Source organism: Sinohyriopsis cumingii, chromosome 2, assembly GCF_028554795.1.
Source record: "Sinohyriopsis cumingii isolate HCF-2022 chromosome 2, ASM2855479v2, whole genome shotgun sequence".
Taxonomy (NCBI): domain Eukaryota; kingdom Metazoa; phylum Mollusca; class Bivalvia; order Unionida; family Unionidae; genus Sinohyriopsis; species Sinohyriopsis cumingii.
In genome coordinates this window covers 135,916,839-135,943,724 of record NC_142962.1, presented here as the reverse complement: position 1 = coordinate 135,943,724, position 26,886 = coordinate 135,916,839, and the positions used below count along the sequence as shown (strand labels likewise).

The 26,886-nt window shown below is 36.6% G+C and overlaps 1 protein-coding gene across 2 annotated transcripts in view; it reads left to right on the top strand.

Annotated features, from left to right (window-relative positions):
* Positions 1-26,886, top strand: part of LOC149805902 (zinc finger ZZ-type and EF-hand domain-containing protein 1-like) — a 260,238-nt gene that overhangs the window by 107,466 nt on the left and 125,886 nt on the right. For both annotated transcript variants that reach the window (XM_089950657.1, XM_089950656.1), the window contains exons 35-40: positions 3,321-3,425; positions 8,002-8,069; positions 14,856-15,018; positions 17,421-17,532; positions 24,958-25,091; positions 26,385-26,470. In XM_089950657.1, coding sequence (XP_089806783.1) covers positions 3,321-3,425; positions 8,002-8,069; positions 14,856-15,018; positions 17,421-17,532; positions 24,958-25,091; positions 26,385-26,470 — 668 coding nt within the window. The remainder of the gene's footprint in view (positions 1-3,320; positions 3,426-8,001; positions 8,070-14,855; positions 15,019-17,420; positions 17,533-24,957; positions 25,092-26,384; positions 26,471-26,886) is intronic.

Genomic DNA, 26,886 nt, shown 5'->3' with positions numbered 1-26,886 from the left:
GATCCAGTATTGCCTTCACTAACTGATGTTATTAATACCTCTGTCTCATCTGGGGAATTCCCATCAGTTTTCAAAACTGCCATTGTAAAGCCTCTGCTGAAGAAAACAACACTAGACCATAACGATTTAAAGAATTACCACCCAGTTTCTAATCTCCCATTCATTTCAAAAATCTTAGAAAAGGTTGTTCTATCCCAGCTTGTATCTCATCTAAATTCAAAAAGTCATTTTAGCAATGTACAATCTGCATATCGCCCTTGCCACAGTACTGAAATTACTCTTCTAAAAGTAGTTAATTACATTCTCTCTGCGTTGGATAGCGGAAAGATTACAGTCCTCACCCTCCTTGATTTGTCTGCAGTATTTGACACAATAGACCATGATATATTACTTCACCGTCTCCAGCATGTATTTGGCATTCATGATACAGCCTTACTGTGGTTCAAGTCCTACTTGGTCAACAGGACACAAATTGTATCTGCAAATGGAATACACTCCAGCCCAGTTGATCTATGTTGTGGTGTTCCACAGTGGTCTGTTCTTGGACCTGTTCTCTTCATTCTGTACACTCAGTCGCTCTCAAGTGTCATAAATCATCATCCAGGTTCTCACCAATTGTATGCTGATGACACCCAAATATACAAATCTAGCCACCCAACTGAAGTCGATGCTACCATCCAAGGTGTAGAGAGGTGCATTTCTGATGTGAAATCATGGATGACTATTAACAAGCTGCAGATGAATGATGATAAAACTGAGGCCATTCTGATCACAACACAAAGACTTTCTCATTCACATCCTTTACCTCAAACAGTAAATATCTGCAGTGCCAACATTAAATTCACACAATCAGTATGAAACCTAGGTGTTACTCTGGACAGTACTCTCACATTGTACCAACATATCATGAACATATGCAAGGCTGCATATCTTGAGCTGAGACGCATCAGCTCAATTCGCAAATATCTTTCAGTTGATGCCACTAAAACACTTGTGTGTCCATTAGTACTTTCAAGACTGGACTATTGTAACTCAATTCTGTCTGGTTCATCTCAGTATCTACTCCAGAAACTTCAAAAAGATCAAAACACAGCTTAGAGTACCACGATCAGAGCACACCTCCCCGCTGCTCTGTACCCTACACTGGCTATCCATTCGATCCAGAATCAAACACAAAATTTGTTCTCTCTGTTACGTTTCACTGACGGACTCTAGTCCAACATACCTATCCGATCTCACCCATGTGTACAAACCAGCAAGATACTTATGCTCCTCTTCTGACAATCGTATACTTATTATTCCCACTATGAAAACAAAGTCATATGGACAGCGTTCTTTTGCATACCAAGGCCCAGCAACATGGAATGAATTGCCCACTGAACTTAGACACAAAGACACAGTGATCACGTTCAAGAGGGCTCTCAAAACTCACTTATTTCGACTGCAAGAACAAACTTAAAGACCTAATAATGTTTCCTACCTGAAATATTCTCAGCATTTTTTTTATTTTTTAATGTTTTTCTTATTTCATGTTGTTTGTTTTTGCAATAATATTATTATGTTTCTTATCTTATAGGTGTTGTCTAATGTTGTAAAGCGCTTAGAGCTTCTAAAGATTAGGCGCTATACAAAGTCCTCATTATTATTATTATTATCTAAAGGCCTCCCAGGTAGCCAAGTGCTCTAAGGTGCTTGCCTTTGCAGATCAATGACATTTCACCTGTGCAGGTTTCAGTCCAAGACTTGACCAGCATCACTATATGAGAAAGTTTGCCAGTAGTTTCCTGTGGGTCAGTAGTTCTTCACAGGAATTTTCTCGGTTCTTCCTTCACGAGATATACTGGCTGCTGTATAGCCTGTCATGTGCTGGAAAATGGTGTTAGACACCGAACAACAACAACTCCTTCTGGACACTTTCCACATATGTAATTCTTCACTTGATTCACAGTGAAGTTAAACTGATGATTTTTATGTTAAATCAGCAACATTCATGTGTAATGTTGCACTTTGAAGTTTGAAAGCAAGTACTCACTTAAACTGTAAAATGGGGCCCCAAGTGGCCGAGTGGTCTAAAGCACTCTTCGTTATGGATCACTGTCATCTCACCTCTGTCTGTGTGGGTTCGAGTCTCAGATTCAGCCAACGTGGATATGTGAGAAAGCTTGCCAGTAGCTTCTCGTGGGTCGGTGGTTCTTTCCGGGGGTTTTCCCAGGTTCTTCCTCCACCATTAATACTGGCCGCCATATATGGCCTATCGTGTGCTGAAAAATGACGTTAAACCCTACAACAACAACAACAAACTGTAAAATAATTCTGAGTTCCTTGAATAGAAGTACTTGACTCCCATGGAAAACATGATATTCAATGGAGAACAATTACAAGTATTGAAAACCCTCACCACTCAATTTTAATTTGCTACATGTAACAAAACTGTTACGAATTATGTTTGAAAAGAAAAAAAATATTGCCATCAAATATAATTGTTTCAGATAAACACCAATTATGAGAGATCAAATGGTTATTTAGCCCCTTGAACTCACAAAACTGGTGTTATCCAAGACAAATGACACTTGTTGTTGGGTACGATTTTGTTTGGAAGTAGATAACGTGTAAAGTGTCTATGTGGGCATGGAGAACATATATGTCCATATCTTACAGATATTCACCTTATTTGGGTTTTATTTATGTAACAAGTCTGTTGCATTCAGTATGGAAAACATGGAGCAAATTGTTTAGTTGTAAGTTCTGTTTGGCAGATTCTTAGTTCATGGCAACTGGTACACCAGAAATATATAGTCAGGAGATGTAGATTGTCACAAGGCAATCAGTTTTGCTAAAAGTGCTTTCACTCAAGGGTGCCCAGTTGATACAGTGGCAGATTAGTAAAGGGATTTCTTTTCTACATATAACAGTACACTTTTCAGTGAAATAAAAAGAAATTTGGCCATTTTGAGCAAAAATAATTCCCCTTCCAAAATTAAAACATGAATGAATAAAAATCCTGATTCATCCCAGTTAGGTTACAGAGGTTTTGAGAGGCACCATAGACATCAAATCATGTGTATATAGCTGTTTACAATTCAAGATTAATTTCATGCATGTTTTCTGAAGCGTAGTCATATTTTTATGTAAATTGATAAGATTCACACCAGTGATATGCCATATAAACTATATTAATGTCCACCATATCAATGATTCCTTAAGAACAGGAAGTACTGTGGAACCCATTATTTTGCCTCTTTAATGGTCCCCATAAAACATTCATACTTGAATACAAGCATGGTATAGTTAATATAAAATAAACATTCTCTGTTTTGCAGATCAACAGTGAACACTGGGCTAGCATTCAGGCAGATGACATTATATTAAGAACCTGGGAAGTGGAATCCTCGCACAATTATGAAAATAACCAGCATGTAACACAGGTAAGGGTCACTGGATGTAAAATATCCAGCATATATAACACAGGAAAGGGCTAATGGATATAAAATAACAGCATATATAACACAGGAAAGGGCTAGTGGATATAAAACAACCAGCATGTAACAGACATAAGGGCCACTGGATGTAAAATATCCAGCATATATAATACAGGAAAGGGCTGCTGGATATAAAATATCCAGCATGAGACACATGTAAGGGCCACTGAATGTAAAATTTATTGGACACAGAACGTGTATGCTGCAAACCAGCTTAGCCAATGTGATAATGTAAGAACAATATCCTATTTCCATTTTCAGAGTGTTATTCTTTTATGCCTAACCATAATTTTGTTAGGAGCATACAGTGTTACATGTGTCTGTCTGTCCATAATATTTATGGTTAGATCAGTTTCTCAGCCAGTGGTGTAAGGGCATTTGTGTTCCATTAACACATTTTTTAATTTCTTAAAATGACAATTTGAACAATTAAAGGCTATGAAATTATACTAGTGACTGCATGTTACATGTACAAATCAATTTATAGTCTGCCACATGAGCATAGAGAAGGAGGATCATTTCTAATACTTATGGGCAGCCATAAGACCCCAGAATGGTTAGATTGTACTGAATTATTTGAGTATTATATTTGTTCATGTTTCTGTACAACAACAAAAAAAACCCAAACATTTTCATTGGTACTTAGATTTGTGGTTTTGTACATCAAAGTTTTGTGGATTAACCTTTACTGAAATGCCAAGTAGAGTATCAAAACTATAACAATAATAAATGATGGTTGCATCAATAGTTAAAACAACACTGTCACCTGTATGAGCACAAATCAAGCACCTGTCAAGATCACATACCCGTCAACCCCTTGAGATGAAACCCGTACGCCAGACCAATACAAACCTTATGAAGACCAAAAAAAATCTTTCATGTAAAAATGTATTCATATATTATATAAAATCAAGTTTTAAAACAACCAGTGCCACACACAAACTAATTTTACACACATTTACATAATTATTTATACCTCTGAAACTTTATCTTATTCTTTTGATTTTGATTGTGTTGTAATGCAAACGTTATTACATTCTACACATGCACCCTCTGCACTTTTCAGAATATAATCAGGGCTTTTAAAGACTATGCATCAGGTGTCAATGTTTATTTTACACTGTAAAAATGATGTTAGTGTGTCTGCATTCAGGGACTTCCTACAGTCTGAATGTATTTTTTTCATCATAGAAAAAGATATCTCACAGTCTGCATAGCTGTGAGGCAAGGTAAGTAGTCGCTGAATAACTGCTTTCAGATTTGGGAAGCGGATGCCACCAGTACTAATTCTCTGGCTGATAATATCCATCCAGTAGCTGCGAAAGTTTATTTTCTGGCCAACATCTGTTAATACAGGCACAAACTCATCAGGCAGCATGCAATAATCCTCAAACTCATCTTTAAGTGCCTCATGATCCAGGTGTGGAGCAACTCAAAAATGAAAGTGTCGCTACTAGTATAAAAAAAAACTAAGTGCAAGGTATTTTGAGAAACACATTTTCAAGGTGTAATATTAACTACTTTGGATTTATCATGGTCTCATTATTACATATTTATATTCACCCCCATAAACCCTAAAATATTATGTCAGGTGCTGTCCAGAAATATAAAGATAAAATAAATCGCCAAAGTAGCAGTCCAGAAGATTATGCCTCATAAACTGGTGACCAGTTCTGTTAAAATTGCTTATCTTGTGTTTGAAAAGTTATGAATTTGCTATATGGTGTGCTGATTTTGGTCAAAGTGATAATAAATTTGCAGTGTAACATTTTTTTTAACCTTGAGAATGTCACTAAGTATTCGTACTACTTCTGTCATGCTGGCAATGCATCTTCCTGCTTGGATTACAAATGTGACCCACTTAATTCAAAACTTAATTTCAGGCAATGCGCATCAGCTAAAATTTTCCAAAATTTCTTAAAAAATGATTTAATCATTACTCTTTCTAAAACTGTAATGTGAAGAGCATGTAATTGGCAGAATAAAACAATAAAATGCAATTTAAATATTTTGTCGTGCCTTTATTTACCTTAAAAAGTGTGCAAAAATTAAAATAATGCCAGACACACAAGATTTGGGGTTTTACTTGACATGAAAACCAATAATTCCATTCAATAGGCTATCACTTTAACACAGGGTATGGTACGAAAAAAAGATGTTTTAATCTCTGGGTCTAATGCTAATTTTCCAAAGCATCTTAGAGTTATCCCCATCTTGTGTATAGATAAAAAAAAAATTCTGGATCACGCTCGATTTTAAAAAAATTACGTCCAGACTGAAATGATTTACAACAAAAAAAATTGTAAAATTATATATATAAAATGTTTAATTTTTATAAGGAAAAAAAATATACAAAATGGTTGTATGGCCATACACTGACAAAAATGAAAAACAAGCATACAAATTATGGGTAACCTGTACAGGTTGACAGGTATGAGATCAGTCACTTACACTGGACGTCAAATGAGCCAATGCAGCCATTAACACTAAGATAATTGCTTATTGCATGTATATGATCTCTTGCTTTAATCACTATCCTTAAAGTTGCATCATCAATTATCTTCTAACTGCCATGAGGTTAACACAGTGGCTCAAGAGTGGCAAAATTCAACTTAGATCCCCATTGGTTTGGCTGATGTCCATAAAGTTTTCATCATCAGTTGTCTTCTAACTGCCATGGGGTTAACACAGTGGCTCAAGAGTGGCAAAATTCAACTTAGATCCCCATTGGTTTGGATGATGTCCTTAAAGTTGCATCATCAATTATCTTCTAACTGCCATGGGGTTAACACAGTGGCTTAAGAGTGGCAAAATTCAACTTAGATCCCCATTGATATGGATGATGTCCTTAAAGTTGCGCCTTCAATTATCTTCTAACTGCCATGGAGTTAACACTGTGGCTCAAGAATGGCAAAATTCAACTTAGATCCCCATTGATATGGATGATGTTTTTAAAGTTGCATCATTAATTATCTTCTAACCTGCCATGGGGTTAACACAGTGGCTCAAGAGTGGCAAAATTCAACTTAGATCCCCATTGGTTTGGCTGAAGTCATCATTCTACATGTGAACAATACGTGACCAGCTGTCCCTTCCTTTTTGTAGATAGCAGGAAGTGTCAATATTTGATGTGTTAGAGCCGAAAGTGCTAAGAAAATTTGAAAAACGATGGAATTAATCCTTTCTTTGATCCTGCCTCATGTATGAACCAGTTGCAACTACTAGACTTTGACCCTCCTCAAATTAAACCAGTTCATGCTGAATGGATAATTACATATGACAGGAAAAATGAGAAAGATCAGACCTGATTGTCCATATCTTTTTTAGACTGCTTAATTTATCAATTTCCCAACTATTTACTGAACACATATTTTTGTGTACCAGCTGACTTGGCTGATATGATGTTGATACAGTGGTTTTGTCTGAAAATCATGGAAGTGTATGATTCAGTATTCTGTGGTAATTAGTGCATATACACAGTGTTTCATTGTCAATTTTGCCTCTAGTAAAAGCTTTAGTATTTTACAGTTATGTTGTTCATTGGGATTAAGTACACATGGATAAGTTGAGATGTGCTTTCACAAGGATTCAAATTTTTTGACAACTGTTTCACCTGAATGAAGAGTTAGTTTGAATAAGTAATAAATGTAATTTTCATTTCAGTATTCTTTCTTATTCTTTCTTTCATTATCAGTAATAGCTGTGCTTGAATATCATACGCTTTTTCATGTTTCTTTCTATCCTTATATTGCAACATATCAATTTAAGGTGGTGAGTAGAAATTACAGCTACTGAATACAATATAGATTTACATAGGAACAATATCAAGTGCTTTACAATTCTTTATAAACGGTTAAAACAAAAAAACAAAACCTGTAAAAGCTAATATTTGTTACCAGATTACAGAAATGACGTTAATTTATCAAACAGCTTTGTTGATCCCTCGAAATGAAACACAGAAAGAAATTGCAGGGAAGTTTCTTTATCAAACTTGTCTTGTTTTTCATTTGGTCATTATATTTTTGGTTCAAGGCAACATAACAAAATCCATGAAAATTGATAACCCATGGAAATTAATGATACTACAGTGTACTGAGAAATTGTAAACATAGCAAACCTTTGATTGTGATTGTAGTTCTGTTCCAGTAAGCATGATGTACTTAGCAATCATGATACCCTGTTGTTTAGTATAACATAATCCAAAGCATTTTAAATTGCCTCCCCTCCCAACCTCCTTCCCTCCATTTCACTAAACAATCTACTAAATATATTTGTGTATGATTTCCATTAATGATTATTTTCCTTGAGTTCTCCTTTACTGTAGAATCTGTCAGATTTTTATGTTGTTGTACAGTGAATAAGAACCCATACAAAATTCTAACATTTTAATAAAGATGCCATCACAGTGTTCTGTTATCAAACATGCATGTCTGTGAAATTCTTAATCAATGCAGTAGGTTTCTACATGCCAAAATACCAGACTGAGTTATTTATTTTGACCTATCTTTATTTTATCTTGTAGAACTTCAACTGCCCTGGTGCAGCCAAGTTTGTGATTGATTTTGACCAGAGGTGTGAGACAGAAAGAAGGTACTGAAGATAATTGTTTGTTGTTTTTACATGTACAGACAAACCAGTCTTAAAGGTTACTTTACATGCATCACCTTTCTTACATGTACAGACAAACCAGTCTTAAAGATCACTTTACATGCATCACCTTTCTTATGTGTACAGACAAACCAATCTTAAAAGATCATCTTGCAAGGCAGTCACCTTTCTTATGTGTACAGACAAACCAATCTTAAGAGATCATCTTGCAAGGCAGTCACCTTTCTTACATGTACAGACAAACCAATCTTAAAAGATCATCTTGCAAGGCAGTCACCTTTCTTATGTGTACAGACAAACCAATCTTAAAAGATCATCTTGCAAGGCAGTCACCTTTCTTACATGTACAGACAAACCAATCTTAAAAGATCATCTTGCAAGGCAGTCACCTTTCTTATGTGTACAGACAAACCAATCTTGAAAGATCATCTTGCAAGGCAGTCACCTTTCTTACGTGTACAGACAAACCAATCTTGAAAGATCATCTTGCAAGGCAGTCACCTTTCTTATGTGTACAGACAAACCAATCTTGAAAGATCATCTTGCAAGGCAGTCACCTTTCTTACATGTACAGACAAACCAATCTTAAGAGATCATCTTGCAAGGCAGTCACTTTTCTTATGTGTACAGACAAACCAATCTTAAAAGATCATCTTGCAAGGCAGTCACCTTTCTTACATGTACAGACAAACCAATCTTAAAAGATCATCTTGCAAGGCAGTCACCTTTCTTACGTGTACAGACAAACCAATCTTGAAAGATCATCTTGCAAGGCAGTCACCTTTCTTACGTGTGCAGACAAACCAATCTTGAAAGATCATCTTGCAAGGCAGTCACCTTTCTTATGTGTACAGACAAACCAATCTTGAAAGATCATCTTACAAGGCAGTCACCTTTCTTACATGTACAGACAAACCAATCTTAAAAGATCATCTTGCAAGGCAGTCACCTTTCTTATGTGTACAGACAAACCAATCTTGAAAGATCATCTTGCAAGGCAGTCACCTTTCTTAAGTGTACAGACAAACCAATCTTGAAAGATCATCTTGCAAGGCAGTCACCTTTCTTACATGTACAGACAAACCAATCTTAAAAGATCATCTTGCAAGGCAGTCACCTTTCTTACATGTACAGACAAACCAATCTTAAAAGATCATCTTGCAAGGCAGTCACCTTTCTTACATGTACAGACAAACCAATCTTAAAAGATCATCTTGCAAGGCAGTCACCTTTCTTATGTGTACAGACAAACCAATCTTGAAAGATCATCTTGCAAGGCAGTCACCTTTCTTACGTGTACAGACAAACCAATCTTGAAAGATCATCTTGCAAGGCAGTCATCTTTCTTATGTGTACAGACAAACCAATCTTAAGAGATCATCTTGCAAGGCAGTCACCTTTCTTACATGTAAAGACAAACCAATCTTGAAAGATCATCTTGCAAGGCAGTCACCTTTCTAAATGTACAGACAAACCAATCTTAAAAGATCATCTTGCAAGGCAGTCACCTTTCTTACGTGTACAGACAAACCAATCTTAAAAGATCATCTTGCAAGGCAGTCACCTTTCTTACATGTACAGACAAACCAATCTTAAAAGATCATCTTGCAAGGCAGTCACCTTTCTTATGTGTACAGACAAACCAATCTTGAAAGATCATCTTGCAAGGCAGTCACCTTTCTTATGTGTACAGACAAACCAATCTTGAAAGATCATCTTGCAAGGCAGTCACCTTTCTTATGTGTACAGACAAACCAATCTTAAAAGATCATCTTGCAAGGCAGTCACCTTTCTTACATGTACAGACAAACCAATCTTAAAAGATCATCTTGCAAGGCAGTCACCTTTCCTAAACTTTATCAGGGTCCTGTTAACTAAAATTATTGTAGAAGGGGAACCACTGTGGAGCAACCACATATTTTTAGAGGCTGGTTGTTTTCATTTCCCAGGGATGACTGCCTAAAATTGGTTTGAAGGAAAATATACATATACTATAAACTATAAATAAAAAAAGAGAAAAAAGTACTCTATATTTTTCTTTTCTCAACATGTTTTGATTGAAAGTGAAGATTTTTGTACCTAAAATATCTCATCCTCATGTCTTGTATAAAGGAGACCAATTTATGTTTCAAATACATTCTCATAATGTCTTCTGCCTCACAAATCCAGCCCTCCCAAGCTAAAAGAACGATGTCCACCATCTTTTTTGGTTTGTTTTAGCAACAAAAGTGCTAAAAGGTTATCTGCCTGCCAGGGTGGAAGTTTGACAAGAGTGGTCCCCACTTGATTAGAGGAATTGGTGCCAAATTCCACCAGTCCTCAGTTATTACTTCTGCTCCTTGCCTGGTCAGCACTCTCTTATCTGAAGCCTCATAAATACTGTCCACTTTGTGCCATTTCATTAGTTTTAGTGAGTCTTTGTGATTTTCTCACCTCAGGCAAGTAATTTCCAAATGATTTACTGTCCATATCTAGCTGTATCTACATCATAGATCAGTGGTCCCCAACCCCTGGGTCATGATGCAAATCAGGGTTGCAGGGACATTTTGGAGGGTTGCAGATGGTAGCCATAATTTTTTTATTATGGCAAAACTCAAAATGTGAAAATGGGGTAATGAGACTCAGAAAAACTATTTTTTAAGATCACGGCCAAGAAAGGTTCCAGAAATAGTTGTTGTTGTTGTAGGGTTTAACGCCATTTTTCAGCACAAGATAGGCTATACATGGCGGCCAGTATTAATGGTGGAGGAAGAACCTGGGAAATCCCCAGAAAGAATCGCCGACCCACGAGAAGCTACTGGCAGGCTTTCTTACATAACCACATTAGCCGAATCCGAGACTCGAACTCACGCAGACAGAGGTGAGATGGCAGTGATCCGTAATGGTGAATGCTTTAGACCACTCTGCCACTCGGGGCTCCACGGAAATAGTGTCATAGATGAATATTTTGCACTTCACTTGTCCATCTTCATCATATTATAAGCTAAATGGTGTTTTTTTTATTTGCATGCATGATTGTCTATAGTACCTGGTTCACCTCAGTACTTGATCTTTTTTTCATGATTGTACGAAATAAATGAAAATTTATTCCAAGCAAATAATAATTTTTGTCATTTTTTCTCATATCTGTCTCACATAATAATGTCCACTTTACAGTAAGCTCATCACAGTGCTTGCATGATTTCACCATTATATGTCATTATTTTGCTTTCTCTAATTACAGGTATCAGCAGTGATGAACAGGATTAAATGTGGAATGACTGGGTGCACAAGTGATTAAAGCTAACTGGGGATAATCATCCCACTTTTGTTAAATGTATGGGGTGCAGTTTGAGTAATACTTGTGACGTTTACTCCAACTGGTCCAAGGAAAGATGGGTGATCATCTTGGCCAAGCAGTTAACTGATTCAGATGAAAGAACAAAGAAAAGTATACACAAGGATTTGAGCACCATCATATCACTGCCAACCACTAATCTGTTGCCAATTTTCTGACTGAGTTATGAAGGCAGAAAGATCACCCAAGTAGAACAAGATCTGGTAATTTTGTAAAGCTCTGCTTCTCACACATTTATAGTCATTCCATTGCCAGTGTCAACTGGAGCATAGCTTCACTGACTTCCAGGCCAGTATCAGCATGTTACATTGACCTACCTAGACCAGTCCGGGATATTCCATGACCACATTTGTACCTTTGTACTGGTTATGGTGATCATTCCTGGGACTGAAGCACCAGATGTCAGATGGTTCCAGACAATGTCCATTTGAGTTCCATTGCAGCCTCCATCTTGTTCTACTGGTACTGGGTACAACAAGCTGTATTACCAGTATGCCCAGTTTCCACCCTAAGACACAGACAGTGTCCTGTACCCTGTCACACCAGTTCCAACCCTGGTTTTGTTGCAGATGTCAAGCATAAAACTGGTGCTGCATTTAATGAAGCATAACACACCAATGTGTACCATATCCATGGAAGTATTGTGACAGTCTGTCGTCACCAGCACAAGTTCCAGTAACTGCCCTTTCCTGGACACCCAATACCCATCGCAAACCTTTATTGACCTGCACAGTAAAATGCCTAGAGGTCAATGTGTCCTAGCATGGATTGACTTTCAGCCTTGTTTATCATCCATGACAATCTGTTTCTCTTACTCATTTGTCACCAGCATTGCAGGACGCTTCACTATCACTCCACTCTTCTGAGTTCCTGTCAATGCTGCTAAGTGGGCTATCACATAACTAGCCTCTGCTCACAGCTGCTATTTTCCATTCTTCTGTTCCACAGCTAGACAGAAGAGATCAGAAAAAGGCCACCATGGAAGAAAGTCTCATGCTATGGCATTGTCCCAGAACATGGCCTTCACTGGGATAAGAGAAGCAGGAAGGACCCATCTAAGACGTGCCAGATGGACAAACCCTACACTAAACACTACACTTCATCAAAGGCTCAGTTCACAGTTTTCCTGAGCAAGTGGTGGCAAGACCCTGGGAGAGAAGGTGTAGTTTTAACCCACTACTCTACCCAGCAGTCTCCCTGCAGTGAATGTTGCCACATCATATAAAAGCTGCTCATTTTCAAAATCTGTGTGGGCAAACTTTCAACTGTTCACCTTGGAATGGGAGACCCTTAACAATTTAACACAGTCCTCATGAAAAGGGCAGACAGGTTCATTTATAGTACATCCCTACCAGCATCCTACTACCATGGAAACTCCTAGGGCATGGAGAGTCCCAAGATTAATCCCCAGTACCGTTTTGAGATGCAGTCCATGCAGGTACTTGGATCTTCATGAGAATCAAAACTTGATTCAGAACTACCCCCAGATCTGCAACACAGCTTCTTGGATTACATCCTGCAAAAACATGAGGTGAGCAGCCTTTTGTTGAAAGATATGGCATGCCTTGTTTCATTCTTGGTTTCAGTGTCAACTATTCCAGGTTGTTTTCCTCAGGTGGGAAAGGTCAGATCAACAACCTGCTCACCCTGGTAGCAAAGAGTCTCAAAACAGTCCAGCCTTTCCTTGGCCTACCAAATTGACCATGCTGATAGGTTTTCATCCCAACCCAGAGGTGCTGAACCTTCCTGGCTCATATCAAATATGTCCTCATAAATATGCAGCGCTGGACAGAATTACTCAGGCATAAGTCCACCACTTTGAAAGCCTACAAGTAAAATGTAGAGTTTCCTAACAGTGGTGTGAGCAGAGATACAACTAACCCATGATAACTGACTTCCTCATGTGGAGCATTGAGTAGAAGTTAGCTATCATCACAAGGAGGTATTGCAATTTCATACATGTTTTGCCGTCATGGAAGAAGGCCAGAACAAAGACCTATCTGACCTTCTAAACAATTTTGGCTTGTCTTCTCTGAAGGCTTTGGTCCTTTGTCCAAAATAGAACCAACCCTGGATTTTGATGTAGATAAACAATGCACCCTTCAAACTTCTGTCTAGACAATCCCTGACTCACCTTTTCATACAATACCTGCTTCCTACTCTATCTAGCCACAGGAGGCAAAGTTGGTGAGATCCGAGCATTATTGGCTGATTTGCACTGTCTGCAGTTTCACTTTAATGGTTTCTCTCACTTTAATGGTTTCTCTCATGATGGTCACTGCTTTCATTGTTAAGAACAGACTCCTGCTCTTGGGAAATCAGTCTTTCATCTTTTTCTTGACTTTTCTTCCCAGGGCACTGAAGTTTTACCTCAAGCAGATTGAGCTGATAAAAGAGGGAGATCTTGCTTGTTTTTACTTTTCAAAGAAGGAAGGAACAAAATGTCATACTAGATATATTTGGTTATCCACTCGTACAGAGAAGTTATTCAAAACCAAACAAATTAATTTCTCATGGTATCAGCTTGCAAGGTTAGGGTAAACACCACTAGAACAGCATTCATGCTCAACTGCTGCCTAATTGATGCCATTTAAGACTTGGGATGGAGGTCACAACATTACTGTTCTTTTACCTCAGAGACCTTTCATTCCAGAGAGTTAAGTTTGACCTTGTTTAATTTATATCAACAGTACAAAGGCTTCCTTTCCAGGTTGCTTGGTAGTTATATAGTTATATTTTACTCTACTTCCACTGGATTAGTGGAAGCCACATTTTTCTCTGAACTGTGTCCATTCAGAGATCATGTACTAACCCTAGCCCATATATCACACAAAACATGAAGTTTCACTTGCATTAGCAGGCAGGAAACAGGGCCAAAGTTTGGGAAAGGATATGTTTATCCCTTTATCTCTTACCCATTCTCTGAATGTACTATGATTGGGTAATGTATTTGAAGAAGAAACACATTTTTTTAGTAGAATATGTTTCTGTCATAATAATTGCCTCAATATTGGTATACCCTTCCAGGCCCTTTGTACAATTACATCCCTGGAAGAGGGTGGACACAAGTTTGAATAGTAATTGATGATTTGGCACCAGTCTATCCTAGGATATATGTGCAAATTTGACTTCTGCGTCAGCAAGCAGACATCCTTTCAGCACTTTTATTGGTGAATGTGTTTATTAGCTTGGGAGGGCTGGATTTACAAGGTAATGGGTGTTCTATTAATGTATTCAATCAGTTAAGTATTAAGCAATGAACATATTTTACTCTAAAAAAATGGTTTCATGAGGGTGAGTATCTGTGTCCATCTCATGCTGGAAGAGTTATCATTCAGATATTCCTAAGACTGTAACTTTGGTAATTTTCTGTGAAATAGGGGTTTCAGCCAAATTGTAGATATCAATTATATCTTGATTCTTTTCTACAGATATGACTACCTGGTGTTTACTGATTCGAAGGGTCTGCAGATGAGATTTGACCAGAAGGTAGGGACACCAAAATGGCCCAGACAGGTAATCTTTCATGGACCCCATTTGCACTACCTCTTCCACTCTGACAGCAGTAATGTGGAATGGGGTTACAAATTCAAGGTGAGTGTCAAAACTTTAAAAGTTTAGTCCCTTTTTTGTTCCTAAAATTTAATTTCTTTACAAGTTAGGACTCCCAGTTTCTTTTCAGAGTTTGCACAACTATTTCACTGTACTATAACTGTTCTTCCTCCTTTCTTTAGACTGGTCTGGTCATAAAATAAAGTTTTTAAAATCTTCGATAATTCTTGACAAATGGTCTTTTTTGTGAAATGTTTTTAAATAAATTATGCAGCTTAACTGATTTAGAAATTTTTTTAATAATTCACCTTTATAGTAATATAGTCCGAAAATTACAAAAATGGTTAACAGATGTACTGTTTAATACATGTTGCATTGTGCAGTGAATCTTGACGTAACAACTAAAAAACAATAAAATTTTTTATTATACTGAAAGATTTTTTAAGTACCTAAAATCTTTCATTTAACATTTTGTTAATATCTAACAGACTCAGAAAGAGTGAAAATTCAGAAAATAATTGACCAATGCATCCCCAACAAGTAGTTATCCAAGGCAACAAAATAAGAACGGTTCGATTGTTAATTTAGCAAATGAAAGCAAACTCTTGTAGCAAAATATTGACAGTTTGATTGTTTTAGCATATGAAAGCATTCTCTTGTAGGGAAATATGGACAGATAGATTTGTATATTAGCAAATGAAAGCATTCTCTTGTAGGAAAATGTTGACAGTTTTGATTGTTTCAGCAAATGAAATCATTCTTTTGCAGGAAAATATGGACAGATAGACTTTCTTTATTTTAACAAATGAAAGCAATCTCATGTAGTAAAATATGGACAGTTACACCTTTGTTTTAGCAAGTGAAATCATTCTTTTCCCAGTCATTCTCTGGTTCTATTGTGTTGAGTACAGTCTGATTTATGTATGAAGTAACCTACCAACCAATTTCCTGGCTTTTATGTTGAAGATGAGTCTGAACCTCATTGAAATTTACAAATGCTTATAAGCATTTCCAAAAGTCGCAGTTTTTTATTCTTGAGATCGTCTATACATACTAACTATATATAGAATACTTTGAATAAGTTTCACTTTATTAGTAAATCAGGGATTCTATATCTTGCATCAGTAGTGTCAAATTTTAGCTGTTTTCAAGCCAGCTATTGCCATGCCTTCCCCTGCCCTTTTTACCCTGCCACCAAACAACCAACAAAGACAGCCTCCATTTTCTAAAATGGCTTACCACAGCAGCTCCCAACAGGAATACAAAACTAGTTATGTTCAACAATGACGTTCATCTCATGGGTAACCCCAGTAGAGCTGAGATATAAAACTTCCAGAATTCTAGTACTCCCCAGTAGAGCTGAGGTATAAAACTTCAGAATTCTAGTACTCCCCAGTAGAGCTGAGGTATAAAACTTCAGAATTCTAGTACTCCCCAGTAGAGCTGAGGTATAAAACTTCAGAATTCTAGTACGGCCCAGTACTGCTGAGGTATAAAACTTCCAGAATTCTAGTACTCCCCAGTAGAGCTGAGGTATAAAACTTCAGAATTCTAGTACTCCCCAGTAAAGCTAAGGTATAAAACTTCCAGAATTCTAGTACTCCCCAGTAAAGCTAAGGTATAAAACTTCCAGAATTCTAGTACTCCCCAGTAAAGCTAAGGTATAAAACTTCCAGAATTCTAGTACTCCCCAATAGTGCTGAGGTATAAAACTTCCAGAATTCTAGTACTCCCCAGTAGAGCTGAGGTATAAAACTTCAGAATTCTAGTACTCCCCAGTAAAGCTAAGGTATAAAACTTCCAGAATTCTTGTACTCCCCAGTAAAGCTAAGGTATAAAACTTCCAGAATTCTAGTACTCCCCAGTAGTGCTGAGGTATAAAACTTCCAGAATTCTAGCACTCCCCAGTAGAGCTGAGGTATAAAACTTCAGAATTCTAGTACTCCCCAGTAGAGCTGAGGTATAAAACTTCCAGAATTCTGGTACTGGATTGTGAGGTCTGTAGAGCGTGTGCTACTCAGCATCCTTTTTGAACATATCTCATTTCTGTTTTCCTACTGGGTGCCAGGGCAGTGCCATTTTGGGGGATTTTAAAGGGCAATGTGAGGTGTGGTGATGGATGACTCTAACCCTGGTAATCAAATCTGTTTGCCTTCTGTGCTAGCTTCCAAGTACCTACAAAATTTCACATACCAGCTACCTGCAAAAAAGAGTATTTTTAACACACAAACATTACTTGGGCAGTATGTACAATTCCAGTCATTTAATACATCATGATCTGACAAAACTGCACTAATCAAGCAATTAAAATCAAGTGAGAATCAGTTTAAACAGACTTTTCTTAACTAGCTTTATAATTTTGTTGTGGAAATTTAAAACCTTAGAAATTAGTCATGCATATTTAACTTTTCATGTACAGTAATATGCTGTTATATATTTCATAGGTGACAGCCAGAGGTAGTCCTGACATGCCCTTGACCTGGCCTTATGACCTTCAGCTAGGGCTTATCAAACTAATGGGACAGTTGTGTGGAGCCACCTTAAATGCCAACCCTGGTATGTACGTGTGTAGTTCCAGCCATTAAGAATATAGAACCTCACTACTGTTTTTTATAGAATTCAGACACCAACTTTGACACAAGCATGACAATCCTTATGAAGGGTAAGGTATTATGATTGGGTAAGTATTCTCAAAGAAACATATTTTACTACAAAATAATTGGTTTTTACATACTGTGAATTCAATTTATTATGCCAGGAAGCAATTTGTGTAGATTTCATGCTTGAGCAATTGAGTGAAGGACTTCTTCTCAAACCCATGAATTTAAGTGCCAACCAGAATGGCTGTTTTGTAAAACCATTTAAATATATGCCCACTTAAATTCAGTCTTGCATTCATAAAGGCCATATCTTTCATGAAAGTTTTCACACTTATTTTGCCTGTGTATTTTGTTGATTCTGTAACTGTAGTAATGCTACAAATTCATAATGGCAGATACTATAATCTTTTACCTGACTGACATTTTTGGGTGTAATTTGATATTGCAGTTAACTTTTTTTGTATAAATCAATGACTTTAAAAACAAATGTGAAGGTAATGTTCAAAATTGTGATTTGTACAGACCCAAAAATTGGAATGAGCGAAATAAAGAACAGAATGCAAATGAAATGCAGAAAGAATGCAAACAAAATTATGAATGGAATTTGAAAGAATCAGAATGCAAATGCAAAACTGAGAATGATCAGTAACAAATGGAAAGTGAATGCATTTCATGAATCAGTCTGGTTAAAATCAAGATATCTGATTGAATGGAATGTGAACCTTTATCAGTCTGTCAGATCTATTTATATCTGTTTTGGCCAGTTCAGTTGTCATTACCTTCACAGTAGTCTTTTTTGTTATCCCCCTTTTCAAGTTTGAAGACAAATGCACACAAATAGTCATAATCTGTTGATGTTCAGGGAAGACTTAGCCTTCATTGCATTAATTAAAGCAGTATTTTGCTTTTGCCTCAAGGGTTTTGTATGCCTTCTTATGCTGTCTATGGCATCTTGCAGAATTCCATCAATCTCTTATTCAAGAAAGACCAGCCTTCTTTCAGCTTCTACAGTATAGCTGAATTGCTGAAATCCTTTGCTGATTTGAAAGACAACTTAAAGAACTTAAGCATCAACAGACCCTCTTTTCACAGCAAATCTTCCCATCAAACTTTAAGTCATATTTCTTGATGCAGATATCCTTAGATTGCAGCTGCTCTGATCCAGCTACCTATTTCATAGCACGGGAGGTCAGGATACAAACTGACCAATAAGCAACCTGTATGCAGTCTCTTGGATCCAGAACATAACCTTCACTAAAAAAGAGGGACCAGAGAAATTGGAAGGACCCTTTAAGACATGCCAGAAGAAAAAACATTTCTTTAAATCCTATTCCTAAACAGCCAAGTTTCACAGAGCAAGTGATGACATGGAGAGAGAAGGACTGGTTTTGACTTAAATCATCTCTCAGGCATCTTTCCACAATATAATGGTACCATTCCTATGAGTTCCATTTCTTGATCCCCGTAGGGGTAATCCTTCAGCACTTCAGGATGGAATGGGTAGAAATCCTGCCCACAAAACCTTTGGCTGTAGCTAAAAATAAACATGCTTTTACAAAAATGGCAGCCTAATTCATTCACAACACAAACCAACCAAGACTCTGCTCTTGTCCTTTCCTATATCTATACTATCTCAACTAATCCTTTCAGTACATTAAATAACACAGAGACTATATGTGAAGGCGATCTTTCAAGTAGCTGGATCTTCATGAGAATCATCTGCAGAATTTTGCCTTACTTCAGCACCATGGAACTACCTGAAGGATATTCTCCAAAAGCAAATGGTGACAGTATTTTGTAGAAATTAGAAAAATTGCTTGTTTCATTGTTGGTTCATTTTGGATTCCTCTCAGCAAGGACAAATCTCTTGTTCCATCACTGCCCTTCTTTCAGCCAAGCACTTGGTACAAATTACCTTTCTTTTGAGTATGTCACCGCAAGAGTGTCCCCAGAGAATCACTTTTGTGGTATTCAACATCTTCTTAGAGAGACAAATTTTATCGATTGAATTTATTTGCTTTTTGGGTCTTCTTTTTGCCATGAACTTTTTCTTGACTTGTGCTGCTGTTCAAGAGACCCCCCCATATTACACTTTATTCCCTGTCATGTCCAAAACTTTGCTTGCCAGACCCATTGATTCAAGTTTTATTCTTCATGAGGTCCCATTTCAGCATATGGGTGGACCTACTCATTCCCACCATCCCACCAAATTGATAGCATGTATCTTATTACATCATAAACTGCCAGAAATTATGATTACACAGACACCAGCATGACTGGCTGTAGTGCCCAACCTCCTGCCCTCCCTGTGAGTGGGGATTGTCCCCTTCATAAGTACTCAATTGATATCAATCTCCTGCATATAAAGGCCACAGAAAGTATCTCTTGACCATACATTGAAAAATGTTTGAGTGACCTCTTCTTTGAGCGACCACCTGTTACACAGTCATAATGCATGGATTGATTTTATTATATAAATGCTCTGTCGTGAGCGACCTCCTGCTGAACGCAACCAGCAACCGTGATGTCTTGGCAGAATATGCATTTTGACACTGCTATGAATGGCCACTTCAAAAACGAGGATAAACTCCACCAACCTTTATTTAATCCCTATAACAACAACTGCTCATACTGTTCTATAAAAAAAAAAAATAGACTGGTTGATATCTGAAATTTTGTAAATGCTTATAATGTTTTATAATTTCTGTTGTAAACCAGACTAAAGTATATGTAGATTATTTCCAAGTCTGGTTCCCTGCTTCATATGCTCCCTGCATTGTTCTCTGCTATTCATATTGGGGAGAGCAGCACAGGGAGCATATGAAGCAGGGAACCAGACTAGTTATTCCCACTCTTAGCCTGCTTCCAGGTCTTATCCCAGAATAGATCAAATGTATGAGTAGGACCCAGCATCCCTATAAATGACCGTATTGCGAAAACATAGACACCACTGACCTATATGTAATCAATTGTTACAATGACCACTTGATTAGTAACGATTGTTCTGATAAAAAACACATAAAAGAAATAATAATGATAAAAGTATTTAAAAAATTATTGCAGCTACTGGAGATAGATGTTAGTCTGTAAACCAGGCTAATGTACATATCACGAATTGCCATTGTATTGCTGAATTGATGTAGTGTTTGCATATATTGTTTGTGTTTAGAGTTAATCCATATTGCCTTGGGGTGAATAAGGTCATTGTCTATTAAACCAGCATGAGAGAATCATATGCGGGATTCGATTGATTGTGTTCAAGACTTATGATGTTTGTTGTTTTTCTTCCAGTGTTAAGTGATTGCATCCCAATCACAAAGCTGTCTTCTATTCCAATTGGTGCGACTGGGTTACACACTTTGTTTATTGAGTTAATCCCTGTATGTCTTCTTTGAATGAAGCCATTGACTTTTGTCACTGAGTAAATGGTTCTATTTCTGGATGAGATAATTGTTTCTTTTTATTTCATTAATTATTAGATATGCAATGCACATGTATAGATTTTTCATATTTTCCCGAAGTCCAGTCAATATCGTCTTTATGTTCGATATTGCAACTGAGCACTAATAATGTTAACACCTCGAACCTTAATAACAATGGACAAACCTCCAGATAAAAAGAGACAAATTTTAAGGCTGGAGGAAATAATTGATGTAACTGAAAGAAGTGAAAAAAAGCACACCACTCGCAGAAAAGCGGTTTAAACATCGGTTAAACAAATTTAAGTTGTTATAAAGGAAAAGGAGTAAATCAGAAATAATTTCATTTGCTAATATATGTAATCTTCAAATGTAAATGTGATTTCCTGTTTAATGATAGAAGATTTCAGATGAATGTATACAATAATTTAGCAAGAACTATTAATAAAGAATAGAATATATGTACAGTGATTGTGGTTAATTTTCTTTAGATTTCTGAAACTGGACTTTGGAAACTGGTCTTTTTACAAACCAGCTATGAGAGACCACCTGTCTTGAGAGATTGCTTTTTGTTGGCAGTCTCTGATAACAGGTTTTACTGTATGAGAAAATGATATTTGGAAAGAGTGTTATCATTCTTCCAGACAACTTGACTGTAACCTCTTACACCAGAAAGCATGTTGACAATTCCACATTCAAATCTGCCACATGCCAGGCAGATTCATGGTCCTAGCAGACTTAGTTCCAGTAGAATTGATCAGTCTCACCCAAACCCTTGGTATTTATCTTAAGCAAATCTGCATCTGCTGGAATCAAGCTCTTGTGGACCTCTCGGCAGCAAGGTGAAGCGCCATGCACCCTTGTCTCGCCATTCTAAGGTCTGGAAAAGGCTGAACATTTGTCTCCTTTTCCTTGAACATGAATGGTCTCTTTGTATACACAAACATGCACACAAATGCATGCATATACACAGCTTTTCAAAGTCATGAAGAAGGTCTAGTAATCCAAGTGCTGATTAATCCTGACTGTTTTCGTCAGTACAGAAAACTCATGGTTCACTGACCTCCTAAATCTAGTGGCAGAGATAGACAGTACAGTTCTGCTCTTCTTCTTTTGCTGATACAACTGCACATGCAAGTTATCCATCCATACCCAGTTATTCTGAACTTGCATGTCTGGCCCATCTCAAACATGTCCTCAGAAAGAAGCAATTATCTAAACAAGTGGTGGACAAAATTACCCAGGCAGGAAGCCCCTTGAGAGCCTCAATACTACACATAGCTAATTTCCTTCTTTTACCTGAAGTGAAATCTACTGGACATCTGTATAAGACCTGCTTTCTAGTCACTTTAGCTGCAGTGGGCAGAATCAGCGAGATCCATATCTTATCGATGGACCTGATGTATCTGCAGTATCAGCCCCTGCTTTCATTGTGAAGAACAATTTTTCTTTCATGGGTAAACAGTTTTTTTAATCGATATCGCATTCTTCTTTGTTTCTGACATCACAATTTCATCTGCAGGACCCCATCATAACTTATAAATGATACCTGACGTACACTAAGTCATCAAAAAATACAGGACACTATTTCCACTCTCTGTCATCCACAGCATTTGAATGCATCTGTTCTGTTGTTGATGTTATTGAAGGTATGAGATGGATGTTGAAGCTTTCATAACAGAGGTCTTTCACCCCAAAGGGCTCATTTTAACCAGGTGTGACCTGTATTATTGTTATGAAAGAGAAGATAAATATTCTACTTTTAAGTATGAAGCAGGCAGGGTTTGATACAATGTCACTTAAAGTTTTGAGTGACCCTATTTAAAGTAACTACCCCAGGCCATTGTCATGTCATTTGGGCAGAACCAAAGTTTTCATTTGAAAATATGCTCTGACCTCACACCCCAACATAACTGTCAAAAGAATTTCTGAAATGGGATAGGAAAGGTCAGAGGAAATTAGGACTGCAAACATTCTTCCAAGTCTCTCAGTGTTATATATTTCAAGCTCCCTGTTTTATTGTTGTTGTTTTTCAAAGAAGTTATTGATCACTATAAACAGCCAGGCATAAATGACTTCGGTAATCTTTAATGTGATAAAAATGTACTTGTCACAATAAAGCTGAAGTAATTGTAAATTAAATGATGTGAGCAGTTTTATTGGTATAAAAACAGTTGAATATTGTATTAATAAGAATCCCTAATTACAGATAAGAAAAATTATGTAGCACTATAAAGGGGGGTGGGCGGATTTCGCTATTACACTTGAAGTTTGAAACTCAGATATTAAATGTGTCATACGATTCCTGTATTGAGGATACACAAGTTTATACTTGACAATCTATCAGCCTTAAAATAAGCTGTCAGATATATTTTACTTACATCTTTCATATGCATGTGCACACTTAGCTGAGTATGCCTGAGCCCTGAGTGACACTGTGTTTACTTCTTGCTGGATCCTTTAGAATTCCCAGATTGCTTAGATGTGGAAGTTCTGGATGGGACATGAATATAACATGTACTGCCAACAGACTGCATGATTCTGTTTTCCAATTGATTTACTTTGATAAACTCTTGAATCTGCATTGGAGGTACAGTTACAGAATTCAGCAGGTGGAATATGTAAATATCAGTTTGAAGGTCTGTTTATTTGGTTGCTCAAGTGCAAAAATTTCAAGAATATGATATGTCTGTACCAGGGCTTTGCTGAGAAATGCTTGAAGAATGTAACAACTTTAACAATTTTAATATCTTGGAAACCTCCAGATCAGAGTGATCTGGAAATTATGTAAGATTTATAATGTCAGGGACCTTAGCACTATCACTGTGTCAGATTAAAACATTATTGATTGGTTTATATTGCTAAGGTGTCATCTGGTACTTATTCTGAGAGAGAGATTTTTTTCTAGCTGAGACCCAAATTTTAAAATATCTTCTCAAGGAAGAAAACATAAATCACAATTCATTGGAGTTAAGACAGTAAGAAAATGAAAAATGTAAACTTTGTCATGAAATGTTGTTACCTGACTTACGTTAACACAAAAATATTTATAAAATATCATTAGCTCAATGATAATAATAATGCTGTTATAATTAATTAATCATCTTAATCAGAATATAAAAAGGGCACTTAAGCAGCCCCATGTTAAAGGGCACAGTGCATGTGAAATTCGTGTAACAGGCCCTTTACAATTGCATCAATTTACTTGTCCAGCTTTAAGAATTTTTTTTACCAATTTAAAGATATATTATATGGCTAATTATAATTAACTTTACAAAGTTTAATTCTTGAGATTAATTGTTGAAACTGGTGACAGAAATGTGGGTTTAACTGTATGTAATACAGTGTATCCTGAGTAAGCAAACTTTTTACATCCTCTTTGAATAACCCCTGAAACTCTTAAAGTGCTTAGACATTAGTATTTTTTATATGTTGAGGTTTTTACACAAAATTAGTCCAATTTCAACTTGATCAGTCTACAGAGATTTTTTGGGAACGAGTGCTTGGTCATTTGCATGAAAACAGTCTTGTATCCTACCACCTAAAGTTGTGACCCCAAACATGTCGCTAATTATTAGATGAAAAGTCAAACCTTAAATAGCACATTCTTTTTATTCCAGTCTCGATAGATAAAGCCATTTTTCATTTGCAAAAGTTTATTTGTGTAGATATTTTTAGAAGTTTTAAACTTAGTGTGCCATATTAACACATATTAAAAATTTATTTTGAATTGCACACTGTGAACATGCAAATTCGAAAGGGTCTCAGTACTCAAAGTAAAGACAGGACATTAAACTTCAATATGAAATGGGGCAGGCATAAATCAAAGGCCTTAAATAGGCTGGGGCATGCAGAATGGGAGTGAGTGGCTGTACTGTACTTTCCTAGCTGGGACACAGTTGATGGAGTTGGTTATGCAATTATTACCCCTTGTAGATCATTGGTTTGTTTTACATTTTCAGTGTTACCTCGAGATCAGTTGTTGGAACTTGAAGAGGTTGCCACGCAAGATGTATTGAGGAGTGATCTATGGACTTCCTTGTTCAGAGGAGGATACATGATAGGCAAACTTCAGAGGTCCCTCTCAGGCAAATTTGTAAGTATATTACATGATAGGCAAACTTCAGAGGTCACTCTCATGCAAATTTGTAAGTATGTTACATGATAGGCAAACTTCAGAGGTCCGTCTCAGGCAAATCTGTAAGTACATTAGCAGATTGCAGTGAACGGGGACTGCATATGGAATATCATGAATCAGCTGAGGCATGATGTGAGATGTTGAAATAACAATCTTTGTACAGTAAAACCTCTCTTGAAAGACCACTTCTGTGAGAGACCATCTGTTTTGAGAGACCATAGATGTTTTGTAGTAGGAGTGGTCTTTCAAGAGAGATTTTACAGTATTAGGTCTGAGATACAATTAGGTAATGCTACTTAAGCAATAATTGAAGCAGAAAAAAAATACAGTTTATTGTCAAGACTGTTTAATATTGAAGATGAATTCCTGTTTTGTATCATGCAGAAATAATCTACCACTGGATCTATCTACAATACGTTTTTGTTACATTTGTATTATCATATATGGGAAACCTCAGCTGTATATCGCCATGAAATTGTGTAAAATGAAATTGTGAAGCACAAACAACAAACATAAAATTGATGCTGAATAAAAAAAATTCTAATTTCAACATAGAAAGACAACTGCTTTGTAAAGTGAAAAGGGACAATGATCTTCTCAGCAGATATACTGCAAGTTTCGACATAAAATAATGAAATATCATGCTTTTCCTTGGTGACTTTAAGATTAATTTCCAAATGTTAAAAATGTAAAATGAATCTTGAGGAACAAGTGATGAAAGTTTCAAATTCCTATTTATTTACCTTTTACTCAATTGCTAAGATGAAACAGTGTAGTGTACATACCATACATGTGACAGAACAAGGAGTTCAAACCAGTAGATTGACAATTTTGATCAATAAAATGGATTTTAAACCAGTAGATTTTTATTGGAATAACTTGAATGTGTTTTAAATGTACTGAAAACAAGACGAGTGCATTTTTTGCCATAATATCTATTTTCTTCATACAATAATAAAACAGCAAGTTTTGAACATGAATTTGGATTCTGATGGAAAACATGACAAATAATTAATATGAGTCAGTATATTATGTGAATTAGTTTGAGAAGAAAAAGAGTTTTTTATCTTATTGCACTGCAAAGCTGATCATTCTATGATTACCCTATTATAGTCACACCATCCCCCATCCCTACAATGTGTATATATATGTATATATACATCCTCCAAAGTCTTGTACTTATGTGCTCATAAAATACCACATCTGTATTATCAAGCTACAGAATTAAAACTGGAGTGTCATATTCTTCAGGAAGCTGAGGAGTCGGGATCTGTACTACAGTTTCTGTGGGATATGGTCAGCAGTGCACAGAAATTACCCATGGTTCTTGTAAAGAAGTAAGTTTTAGTGCACAATATGAATAACAAAGGTATAGATTTATTTTTGGTATCAGCAAAGACCGTATGTGCTTATTTATTGCTACCATATTACTTGTGTGTAAATTGAATCCAACTGCAAGATCTGCCATCGCATATTGTTAGTTCTACTGATTATTCCTAATAACTTGCATAGACCCTGATCTGCCAACATATTATGGAACAGCAGATCCACGTCTGTGCAGTTTGTAGTTAGATTTATCAGGTAGTATATATCGTAACAGTGAAATTTCTGAAAGGGACCTTGATAGAAGTTATTGACGCTCCTAAATTAATTGTGATTAAGTTGGTTTAAACCTTATAAATAGAAATCCTGTTGATATGACATACAGAGCTTGTCCACAATATTTGAACATTAATGCCGCAGATAATGAATT